At 36.6% G+C, this 13,171-nt stretch overlaps 1 protein-coding gene across 1 annotated transcript; it reads left to right on the top strand.

The window, feature by feature from the left end:
* The first annotated feature begins 3,034 nt into the window (after nucleotides 1-3,034).
* LOC137396699 (uncharacterized) lies at nucleotides 3,035-4,406 on the top strand. The gene is made up of 4 exons (XM_068083013.1): nucleotides 3,035-3,086; nucleotides 3,305-3,344; nucleotides 3,457-3,564; nucleotides 3,679-4,406. The coding sequence occupies exons 1-4, from the start codon at nucleotides 3,035-3,037 to the stop codon at nucleotides 4,214-4,216; spliced, it is 738 nt and encodes a 245-aa protein (XP_067939114.1). The 3' UTR covers nucleotides 4,217-4,406.
* Nucleotides 4,407-13,171: the final 8,765 nt, after the last annotated feature.

Raw genomic sequence — 13,171 nt, 5'->3', positions numbered from 1 at the left:
GGCTGAAGCAAGTTGCTATGTTGTTAAGCTCGTCTTAAAGAGCATATTGTATGATAGGGTTATGAATAGCCCTACTTATCGTGATTGCTGTCCAGTTACAAGTATTAACAACAGCCATAAAGAACGTGCTCTCAGACAAACAAGCTATATCGATAGGTGAGTGACGTCTCTGGAGCCAGTCGAGTGAAATTAACGATTGCTGAGTACCGTAATCTCCCAATAAAACCATCTACTGCTCACTGTATAGCTTGTGTAAATTGCATGCTTAACTTGGCTAATAACTTAATCGGACCGTTTTACAGAGAAGAACAGAACTACAATTAACTAGTGTAGTCTTTTTCAGGTCTTATTAGCTATGAAAAATAGATGTCATTGTTTCAGTAACATAAAGATTTCATAGAAATTTGAATTTTCAAGGTAGTACGTTTACATAGAAATCTTTTTAGAGTTTTTGCCACAAAACAACTATTATAAATTACTACAAATCTATGCTGACAAGTAACCTTGTTGCGAATGAAGCCAGGCTTGTTCAAGCTCTGTGTAGAAATGTTCGAGCAGTTCAGGTCTCAACAAGTTTAACTAATTCCTTTTTAAAAGGACTATTTAACGCATCTCACCATTAAATAATAATATTTATGTCATTTTGAAGAACGCAATCAATAGATAGATAAGTAGTGCAAGTTTGCAATTAATAAATAGACAGGCTTTGTAAGTTTTGACAAACAACAACAGGTGTGTAGCTTGTGTAAAACACGTTTATCCCCAAATTCAGGTAACTATCTTTAATTGCTGACATGTGGCATAACAACTGACATGTGTCATAAAAACTGACCTCTGGTATAAAAATTGGCATGTAGCATAAACATTGACATGTGGCATAAAAATTGACATGAGACACAAAAACTGACATGTGACATAGACTGACATGTCGCATAAGCCAACAGTGCTATGGGGCATGGCTAGGAGAAAAAAGCCAGAGCTAGAAGCCAAAGCTAAGAGGTAAAGCTAAGAGGCAAAGCTAAGATCCAAAGCTAGGAGGAATGACACTGAAGCAAAATTCGTCAATATGAGCCTAAGATCTAAACAAGGAAGCTAGTGAGTAACTTTTGGTAGGTTCAGATATATTGGCAAACGCAGACCACCACTGTCCATTTCACTCATGTTCTTATTTACTAAAGTGTGTAGTATCCTGATAATCTTTACCGTAACTGATTACGTTGTAGACAATACAGCTACACTTACAAGGTACTTGGTGAGATCAATTAGTCGCTGATAAACCAAGAGCATCAGTCAATATAGGGTTGGTGGCTTGTCTAAGGCTGACACCTCAACCTGTCTAAGCATGCCTACTGTGCAATCATACTGCAACCTGTCTAACAAGGCTAAATGCACAATCACGATGTAACCTGACTAACCATGCGAACTGTGCAATCACGTTAAAACCTGTTTTGTTATGCCAAATCCACAATTGAAGAGGCTAGTGCTAAAAGTGCTTAAGTCACAAATTCAAAAAAATTGAGTTGTCATCTTTTGTAAACTTTTCTGGGTGTAATCAACATAGTCCTCACTTGTTTTGTATGAAAAATGTGTCTAAGTCCCTGTTTAAAGCAGTGAGATTATGAGGGGCGGATCCTACTCCTAGTTAAAAGTACTTAAGTCCAAGGATTGTATGCTATAAGTTCATAAGTCCATAGTTGACCAATCATGTGTATTGTTGAAGTCATGTGACTCATTGTTGATTCTCAAAATGGCTGACAATGTTGATATAAATGAGAATAGAGAGAATGAGCAGCCAAATTCAGCTAAGAAGAGACGATATACCCCAAGCAAGTGGAAGAGAAATGAAATAAAAACAGCCAAGATTGCAGGTAATTTGATAACAATACATCCAATGGCTATTTCAAAGCTTTTACCAACCTTTTTGAAACTAGCAATCTGCCTTGTCAGTGTGATGTGACTGTGAGTGTGATTCAGTCATGGGCAAGCAAACAAGCTGACTCTTGTTCATCAATCATTCATTACAGCTTTATCTCAGTAAATAGAAGGATGAAATATATGGAGGCTATGATAATGAGTCCTAGAATAAAACCTTTACTACTAATATTATTATATAATTCTGGATAAATTTTCCAATCAGTCCTGCAGCTTCCTGTGTCACTGTAACTGTCAGTGCACCTAGTGGAGTGCAGTGTCTGCTTTGTGATTTTTGTGTCAAGTTCATGTTGTTTATATTAATATTAATTTTCTTATATCTGTTCTAGGGAAGCAGCATGTATTTTATGGAGGTAGAGCGGTGACTGAAAGAGTCCAGGTACTGGTGCAGTGTCGCTGCAAGTGTAACACTAAGTTTTTGCCAGCTGAACTGTCTAAAATCCTTGAAGACTTCAATGCTTTACCAGATCACAATGGACAAAATATATATCTATGTGGCTGCATATCAGTGACACCTGATGCCCAGATTAGAAGAAGACCACGCAAAGATGACGCCAAGAAGCGCACTAGTTACACGTACTCTATCACATTACCAACATGTACAGAAGATGTCTGCAAGTCAGCTTTTTGTGGCACACTTGGCATCAAAGAGTCACGGTTGAAGAAAAAGGTTCTCAACTTTGCCATAGACATCAAAGATGGACGTGGCAATCATGGAAACCATCCAAAGATTGCAGAAGATATTCGAGATAAGATAAGATCTCATATCAGGCAGTTTTCATCACATGAGAGTCATTATAGTCGCTCAAAAAATGAGAATAAAAGCTACCTTGATGCCAAACTCAGCATTGCTGAAATGCACCGGCTATTTATACGAGATACGCCAGAGTGTAACGATGTCAAATACTGGCTGTACCACGATATATTTAACTTTGAGTTTAGCATAGCATTCGGATATCTCCGCAGTGATATTTGTGACAAATGTGAAAAGTTCACCGCAGATATTAAAGCTGCCGAGGCGGGTGGGGATCCTAGGAAAGCTAGAGAGCTGACGGCGCAACACGAGCTCCACATTCGAAAGGCAGACGTCTTCAATGTCTAAATGAAAGAAGATTCGGAAGCAGCGAAACTGGCTGGAAATACAGATGTGATAGGTATGGACTATGAAAAGAACTTACCACTCCCATTAACTGGAATTGGCCAAGAATATTACAAGCGGCAGCTATGGATACACAACCTATATATACACAGCATGGTTACCGATCAGCCCTACATGTACTTATATGCGGAACATTATGCTGGGAAAGGCCCTAATGATGTAATTTCAATCCTTGACAATTACATATCTAAGCTTCCGGACATTATTACTAAGCTATCTTTGCTGACAACTGCTTCTCGCAAAATAAGAACAGGTGAGTATACGTCATGACAGTGTTAGTTACACATATCTCGTTTTAAAGCGTTGTACTGTTATATTTCTAGTATGAGAATGATAGGCTTATGCATGTGTTCTATTTTTTTCAGATACATCTACGCCTATCTCTGTGGCCTAGTCAACAAAGCTGGATGCACACTCAAGGAAATCGAAGTAAAGTACCCTTTACCAGGACATAGTCGTATGCCTTGTGACCGGTGAGTAGATGTTATTACTGGTTATGTGATTCTAAGTTCACGTTATTACGAGAAAAAGTATATTGCAATCTTGTAATCTTACACGTTCACCAACGTGAGGTGTTTATTATACAGAGACTTTGGACGCATCGAGAAAAGAAGAAAGAAAAAGGACCGTGTGACTTTACCGTCGGAGTGGGTCAACCTAATAAAGACGACAGACCAACAGAAACCATTCCGGATAGCCTTTGTTGAACACCCGTTGACAGATGATATGCTACCAGATGACACACCAGTTATAACTGTCATGAACTATAAAGATGCTTACGAGCCCGTTGTAAAAGCAGTAACTGGTATTGTGGCATTTCGGGGGGTTCGATTCCAACTTGGAAAGACGGTGACAAGCCGAACTGCCATGACAGCTGACTGTACCACTCCAGTTATTATCTTGAAAAGAGGAATGAAGATGGTGAATCTTACCAACCCTACCAATCTTTGCCAGGCCTATCCACCAGGAAACTTCCTCGCGATCAAAGAGGCTAAATACAACGATGTGAAGGCGCTTCTCTCCCACGTACATCTAGATGCGAGAGTTACTTTTCAAGACAAACTTAAACCATACAGTGCTGCCATTGCAGATCTAGATGATGATGATGATGATGATAGGGAGTAGAGCGCAGAACTTTTACTTTATTACATAGTTTCATTTTATTATTTTAGTCACATTATACTCTCCAGGTCGCCCCTTTTAGTATTAATTTATCTCAATATTTTAGTCTCATATTCCAGTCATGTATCATATTATCATAATATAACCTCATTATATATTCTGATCATACATTATATATATATATTCTGATCATACATTATATTGCAAAGTCTCATATTATGTTGGATACTAGCATTTTAGCGGATTGTATTAGGCCACAGCGATATGTCGCGGTGCAAGAAGTACTCAAGTCCGTAATTTGAGTCAAAAGTACCTAAGTCCATAATTAATTTTTTTGCTTACCCGCCTACCGTTTTTAAAAAAACCTTGTAACTCATGTCAAATGTCAAGTTAACACAGTAGTCAAGAAAGGTGTGAAAGATGTTTCAAAAAAGCTATTAGTATGATTTACCATAAACTTTAAATCTTTAATGAGCTGCTGATGGAATTGGACATTATGTGACTTAGGCACTTTTAGCGCTAGGCTCTTCAATTGCAAAGCCTCCACTGGTGATAAAGTTGTAAAACTTGCTTAAAGGGGAGGCAAATCCTAAAATTGCTGAAACTTTGCAAAGCATATTCAAACTAAGCTTTTAAAAGTCTAATAATCAATAATAATAATCTAATAGTCCAAATCAAAACCTAAGTATGACAACAAAGCATTGCTAGAAACTTTTGAGCAAATATTTTTGAACATGTTCGCTTTTGAAAGTCACAATAGACAGTGAATGAAGTTAGGCATTCAACTTTCATATTAATTTGGCAAGTAGAGGACAACTCCTAAATAAGGCCATTGTTAACCTGATTACTGTAATTGATTTAGTTATCTTTAGTTAGTACCGTTCATCTACAGCAATCTGTTAGCCTCAGAGCAATAATTTATAGGGTGACTCGTATATAGGTCTAAGGTAAGGCGCGAGCATTACATTTCTGCAATGCTCAGTTTATATCCCTGTAGTGATATAAATTATAATAATAACAATAATAATAAAAATAATATAATAAACTAGAAATTCCACTGTCATGCAGCCCCCAACCAAAGTGATATTGGAAAAAAGAAAGGGTACTGATGGTTGAGAAATGCAATATTAGCAGTCAAATAGGATACCTGCAATGGTAGCTGTAATGTGCTGGGTGTTATTATATACAACAAACAGCAATAATAAAAGGAAAAGATTATATGTTAATATCTCTTCTCTTGCAAAAAAAAGAAATGCAATATTGGCCAATATTACAAGTAAAATGCACTGATATTATTAGAATAACCAATATTATTTATATAGTAATAATAAAAAACCAATGCACAATTTTGTTTACATTTCAAAACGGCATAGCTAACAATATCACGAAGTTGCGATATTTATATAGATTTTTAGAAAAACTGTACTACGTCGTCATTGTCCAGTAGTCATCCAAACTTATAATTAATTATTGCAATAATCTCATTAGAACCGTTAGAAAAAATATCATCGTCATGCCTTTACTTACACTGCGTTAGATTTTTAGAAAGTCTGTACTACGTAGTCATTGTTTTGTAGTTATCCAAACTTATAATTAATTATTGTAATAATCTCATAAGAGACATTAAAAATATCATCGTCATTTGCTTTACTTATACTGCGTTGGACATCAGTTAGAATGGGAAAGTATTCAAATGTGTCGGCAAATGAAAATGAAAAAATTGAAATCGGCAAAAATGAAACGATTTCTGTACTCCTATGTTAATTGCCAAAACTTTCGGCAGTTCGACAATGCTATAGACTGGTGAAAAGGGCACGTTTTTTTTCGTGAACTGCGCAAGACTTCATCGTTCTATTATCTGTCCCTCGGCGTTTCAATTTTCGGTCTTAACTTTTATTAAACCAAGCTTTTCAAGTGTTTTGTGGCGATTTTCGTTGAAATTAATCTGTCTATTTGTGTATAATCCGATCAGATGGGTAAGTTTTAAGATATTATCGAAGGTTTACAAAGACTTGGTAACATATTTAAATAGGGTCAAGTGTGTTTTGTAACGTTATTATACTTTAACGACTTTACATTCCGATGCTTAAATTTGTTGATGAAATTTCTTGACGAGGGTTCGTCTCATTGTTGATGAATAATTTTCGTAAGTTGTGTGCACATGCATTTATCATAAAAACTCCCCCACTTCGCTCCGCTCGTTTGCTCGTGGGATTATTATTATTTTATTACTGTCATTGTTATTGTTATTATTATTAAGCATTAAGAACCAACTATAGGAAGGCCAAGATAGAAAAGTCAACAAACGTCCGAAATGCAGATTGTGCAAGCAGAAAGATGAAACAGCGTTCCACATAGTGAATGCAGTAAGATCGCACAGACAGAATATAAAGGGCGGCATGACAAAGTGGCAGGTGCAGTGCACTGGAGCATATGCAAGAAACATGAGTTGCCCTACACAGAAAAATGGTATGACCACCGTGCAGAAGCTGTATTGAAGAATAAGAAAGTGAAGCTGCTATGGGAGTTCAACGTGCAGACAAACAAGGTTATTTAAGCTAGAAGACCAGACCTGATACTACTAAATAAAGAAACCAAACAGAGTCAGGTCATAGCCATAGCAATACCTGGAGACACAAGGGTAGTACAGAAGGAAGATGAGAAGATTACTAAATACGAAGAGCTCGGGTTCGAGATAAACAGACTGTGGAAGGTGAAAACCGAAGTGATACCAATAGTAATTAGTGCACTCGGAACAATATCAATGAGGCATATAGCATACTTGGCGGAGGTGGGAGTGAACATGTCTTTTGAGACTATACAGAAGACAGCCATTTTAGGAATGGCTCACATTTTGAGGAAGGTCATCTCTTAGTGGAGTTGAGGAAGATGTTGGATTCTTTAGCCTTTTGTTAAGACCCGGACTCAACACGGACTAAAACCAGTCACCTACCACCACATGACTGTGAAGAAAAACTTTTACAATAATAATAATAATGATAATAATTATTATTATTAGTGCATATTGCATAAAACGTTTTTGGTATGACCACCCAAGAGCTGGCTATTGCCAGTGTTAGCAGTGTAGTGAGGTACTACAGGACTTGATGTTGACACCGCTGGCAGGTGTGCAGATGAATACACCAGCCTATTGACAAATAAAAACAAGGTATTGGGATGAACTTTAGTGAATACAGATCAATCATCACAAATTCATATCAAGCTGTCAGCACACAGCAAAAACAATTCGTAATAGTAATAACTTGAGAGAAACAAGGTCTAAAACCTGAGAGCATTAAACCTAGACGGAAGGAAATTCAAGCATTCTACTTTCCTGTAATTCATCCTACGACAGGGGTTACGTAATTCTAGGATTGTTTTAATAGATTTCCAAGCATAAGACCATAATCAATTCATTTATTTTCTGTCATAATTCTTTCTCTCCATGTCACAAGATGACATTTATTGACTGTGGTCTCTATTCTGACCATCAACAATCTCAAGCAAAGCTGATCAAAGCCTTCATCAGTGTCTGGCACTGCTGCTGCTGCTGCTGCTGCCACAATGAGAGTGACAAAAAAGGTCCAGCTTGAAAAGCTTGATGTAATAGATTTGCATGATAAAAGCAAAAACTTTCAAAGCAAAGAGCTACCGTCAAAGAAACCAATTTTCAACAATGCTTTGTCTTTTACTTTAATTGAAATGATAGATCCCTCTAGGTCATAAGAGATGTTGCTTCATAGACTTCTGTAAAAATCTATTCAATTCTTGTTGTTATTGCAACCATCTGCTTTAGCTTCATTCAATTTGCTTCAGCCGAGCCTAACTTGATCAGATAACTTATTTTTAGTGAATCCAATATTCCCTTTTAATTTTTGCTAAGGTTTTTTTTATTTAAATTTATTATAAATTTTTTATTAATGAATATCATTTTATTTAAGTCAAAATGCAACCAATTAAATTGCTGAATAGAAAGATTTAAAATAGTTTGAATCACTTGAATTTTCATTAGGTTTTCATTTGTCTGTTGTCTGTCTGTAGCTCCTTACAAACTATGGTTGCTTCAGTTGAGATATAAAAGTCTGCTCAATTTTTTGTTGTTTTAAATTCAAGATAAGACAAATTCACAGCTGAATTACACAACCTCAGAGAGGAATTTTAGATAAGTGCATTTGATTTTGACAGATCCAAAAGATTTACCTTTGTTTTGTTTGCCAACTACTAACTGGCAATTGGCGACCCAGTAGTTTGTTGGCGGCTGACAACATCTGTTGGTAGCTGCCACAGATGATGACAACTGCCAACTGAAAACCTAGCTGACAGTTGGCACTTTTTAACCGGTAACATAGTTGACAGCTGCCTTCTGACAACTGCCAATCCAGTTGACATCTGACAACCGGCAACCCGGTTGACAGTTGGCATCTGACAGCTGACAACCCAGTTAAAATTGGCAGCTGACAACTGGCAACCCAGTTGACAGTTGGCATCTGACATCTCAGTTAAAAATTGGCAGCTGACAACTGGCAACCCAGTTGACAGTTGGCATCTGATAGCTGGTAACCTAGTATACATTTGGCATATAAAACTTGGCAATCTATTTGAAAATTGACCTCTGACAACTGGTAACCCAGGTTACGGCTTGACAATTGACAATTTTCAGCTGGCAACTGACAGCTAGATTTGATCATATTTCCAATTAGCCTTTATACCATCTTCAATCTCAGCACTCTTCCTCAATTTTTTTCTTAGTCTCAATGCATCTATGATTATATCAAATGATGTTCAGGCTAATTGTATAAATAGGGTGTCACATGCAAACTTTTACTATACAAGACAGTTTAAATGCTATGACAAAAGCTATGTTTCTAAAATATTGGTTGGGCATTATGTAGGGTAGTATGATGGGAGGCAGCATGCTGTGTGAAGCATTTCATTATGTATCACAAATCGCAAAGCAGAAAGTTTGCTTCTCAATGACATGTGTGTCAGTAGTATAACGGGATGGTCACACGAGAGCCGAAACGAACTAAACGACGCAAAACGACGTCGCTATCAGTTGTAAACTGTTCGGCCAAAGACATTTCTGGCCGAAATGAACCATTTCAGTCCTGCTCAAAATTTTGTGGCCGAACCCTTGCTCTTATTGGCTGATTGAAATTCTAGCGAGCACGCGTCACATTTCTCCTTAAGTGCGTGTGAGCAAAGTTAAAAAATAGATGAGACGATACTTTTATTTCGTTAAATAAACAACATGAAGCAATTTTAGACAAGGCTCACCTGGACTTGTGATTGTGTTGCATAAATGTACGATGTTGCACTTAGGTTTTGCATAAATGTAAGAGAATGGTTGTGATTTTCTTTCGTGTAGAGTATAAGTAATGTGTCATACTCATCTTGATGAAGTATCGTTGACTGATTTATTTATGTAAAACCACAGTATTATGACAAATCCTGTTTTTGTTTGTTATGTACTCGGCATAGAAAAACATTCATATGTTAATAAAAAATATAATTATGTTGATGGGAAGAGTTGGCGAAATCTTTCTATCGAGGGATTTATTTTAAGCAGCTGAACGATCTTCTGATAAATCTGCTGCGTAATTATAATTAATAATTTTTCCTCAAAGTTTTTATGTTTAGAATAGAAATAGTGTATTTAGCTCAAATACATAAAAACTACCAATGAAGCAGTGTCCTGTCTCCATACGTATGGTATCTAGGAAGCGAAGTGACTTCGGATGCCGTGTGACATGTGGCTAAGCCAAACCGAAGTAAAACAACTTCCAAACCAAACCTAAGACGGTTCGGCGCTCGTGTGACCTTGCCTTAAGTCAGACCTAGGCATCAAATCCGAGTATTTGGTTTTGCATGTTAACCAGGAATGGTTTTAGCAGGACACAATTGCCATCCTTCAGGTGTGCGCTCTGACCTGCTGCACCTCTTGCTACATCCCATATTGATAAATAGTAGCACATGAGTAAGTCTTTCCAGAGTGGACATTGCCAGTGAATGAATAAAGTTTTAGCTTCTCATCAACAGCCACAAATATCTAGGTCTTGTCAATAGCATAGAAGCTTTAAGGCTATCTTTGTTTACACAATAATTGGCTGAACCGGTGATGTTCTTGGCAGGTAAGTAAAACTTTTTCATAGCCCAACTAACAAACCATACATGTAGAAAGTTTTATATGCAACTTTATTGCTACATATTAAACGTTGCCATGTGTCTTTTAGAATGAATCTGCCAGCTACATAGAGTTGTTAAATTTGACTTTTGCATCATAAGAAAGCCACAACCATGTGGTGTTGGTAAATTTGACTTTTGCATCATAGAAAAACCATCCTTTAGTTATTAATTGTTACAATTTGTTCATTATATTTTAACTTATCAAAACTACAATAGCTTGAGCTAGTTTTGGTGAGTCAAAATTTTCAGTCGAATGTTCATCTTTTTCCTGGTAAGCTGGAAGTCGCTGATAGTTTTGAAAGTCGTTGTAATATAACGAAATGGTGTCAATTTCCCGGTGGCTTAGTAGGTGTGGAATAGTCGGTGGTAGTAGGAGATTGTTTATTTAAGAGATTGGTAATGCATTCTCGACCGTGCTGACCATAGATCTGGGAAAAATTAACACAACAATAAGTCTATGATGAAAGCAATCATTTCTAATGAGGCACACTTGATGAGCTGGGGTAAATTTCAGCTTCAAGTTATATATTGTATCAATTTTAATTATAATTACAATAACTTGTGCCATTTTCTATTTATCATTGGAGGGATAAAATGAAACAATGGTTGATTTTGTGAACTATTTTTTTATGATAAAAAACAAGATAGTTTGTCTTTCTGGTTTTGCACTTCATAAAATTAGCTCTAAAAAAAAATAAATGAACTGACGAACGTTACACTGACCACTGTTTCAGCATAAACTTCATCAGTTTGTTAACTTCCAAATTGAGTTAGACATTATTTACGCTTGAAGGCTGTTGGTTTGGGGTCTAAAATATTTCTTTTCAATGTTAAATGCCTAAAAACATACTTTTAGCAAAAAGGCAATACAGCAGTAATTAGTTTTAGTCAGATGTTTTTGGTCTTAACTTCTAAGTTTTACTTTGAATAAAAATAATAATAATAATATTAATAATAATAGTTATAGTATATATACCTAAAGGTGTAAACACACTAGGCGATTTTATCGCGAGCGTCATGAGGAGGGCGGAGATATCGCGAGCGTGTGCTTTTCACTTGAGCGATTCACTAGTAAGCGATATAATGGGCACGCCCACACACAGCCAATAAAATTCTGTCTCATTAGTTTCTTCGGAGTTGTTAATATAGTTAGGTCAGTCAATATGGCGCCGTCTAGGCGACAACGTAAACAACTTACGCATTTGTTATTAAACCTATCTCACTTTCACGGATTGTACACTGCCTACACTACAAGGAGACATAAGAAAAACGATTATTGCATTTTTAACTGTAATATTTTTCACTATTTTTATACATATTTTATTTTGTAGTGGTTTTTTATATTTAGGCCCAATGTATTAAATATTTACCGTTCTCAAGATGGTCAAACTGCGCAACGATTGACTCCAAATGTTGGTTTTCAACTTGGTTTTTTTGTAATTTTTGTTTGGTATGGTGCACATGACTGGGAGTGCTATTATTAAATTTATGAACAATTCAGTGCTCGTTCTGAAGATGTTTCAATATTAACAAAATAGCAAATTGTCGCTGCTGTACATTGGTGAACATCGATAAGAAATAATTACCCGCCATAAAATTGCATTCTGGTAAAATCCAACCAATCGAAATGTATCTCGCTAGCGATCAAGTTGTGCAGAGAAAGTCTAGCGTTATCGCTCTGGATGAGCACGCTGGGTGAATTCTAGCGCAGATTAGCGCCACGCAGCGCGATATCGCTCTAAATATCGCCTAGTGTGTTTATACCTTAACAGGTAGCCATGTTACACTACATACCATTCAACTTTTCTGCTCATAACCCTTCCGACACTCAAAGCCATGTCAGTGTTTAAATGTGATAAACATACCCTAAGATACTTATATTTCGCTAGTATTTAGTTTCGTGAGTAGCCTACAGAGTAAAATTTTGCTCCAACTTAATTTCGCAGCTCTGATGAGTGCGAAAATATAGTGATTTGAAAATAAATGCAGTAGAACAAACATAATTAAATTCCTCAGGTTCGGTTCACCGGTAAGAACTTTTTTTTCAATTTGGGATTAGTTTGTAATTGTAAACCGCAGGTAGAATTGCCAAGCCGAGATCGATAATGCAATTTGATCGCTTGCTGCCATTTGTTTCTTGGCCTATAAATAAACAAAGCAATTTAATTCCGCGTTTTTGCTCATTCGTTATGATAGTTTATAAACTCAAACATCAAAAACAATCACAAATAATAGAAAAATACAATACTTTCTAATAGAATCTTCTAAAGCTCATGAAATTTTTGCGAGAGGATGACTCCGCAAAAACGCGAAAGTTAGATGAGGCGAATAAATAAGTGTCCTAGGGTAGTTCAAGGCACACTCAGAGATTTAACAAAGTATTCTTGTCATAACGACATGCCTATTGTAGCCCGAGATCTTAAGACAGACAACTCAGGTTTTATGAAATCATAATAAACCAGCACGTTGGCAGTCCTGTGCGCCGTGTGAGAGATCGTTATGTGTAATAGCTATGTGCATAGTTATTCTTAGGTGATAAATGGTTTGTTTTTATTTTGGCATGTTATGAAAAACATTTATAGATGTTAGCAATGCCACTAACAAGCTATAAATTAGTGCAGCAAGGTGATTGAGCGGAGCAGTTGGTGGCGTGTTTGGCTGGGAGTCGAAATATTTGAGTTTTATTATTATAAGTGCAATGCAATTTTTTCTTTTTAACCCTTCAAGCATGGTTTGGGAAACACGGACGACAAGACAAACGGACAGATTTGG

The sequence above is a fragment of the Watersipora subatra genome, chromosome 5, assembly GCF_963576615.1.
Source record: "Watersipora subatra chromosome 5, tzWatSuba1.1, whole genome shotgun sequence".
NCBI lineage: Eukaryota > Metazoa > Bryozoa > Gymnolaemata > Cheilostomatida > Watersiporidae > Watersipora > Watersipora subatra.
The sequence above is the reverse complement of the archived record's forward strand: the minus strand, read 5'-3'. Positions and strand labels throughout refer to the sequence as shown.

Bases quoted from the DNA above. Each gene is read 5' to 3' on its own strand.
- LOC137396699 (XM_068083013.1), top strand. From the start codon at position 3,035: ATGAAAGAAGATTCGGAAGCAGCGAAACTGGCTGGAAATACAGATGTG. The intron at 3,087-3,304 runs GTATGGACTATG...ATTATTACTAAG, and splicing joins TGGAAATACAGATGTGATAG to CTATCTTTGCTGACAACTGC. The intron at 3,345-3,456 runs GTGAGTATACGT...TATTTTTTTCAG, and splicing joins TTCTCGCAAAATAAGAACAG to ATACATCTACGCCTATCTCT.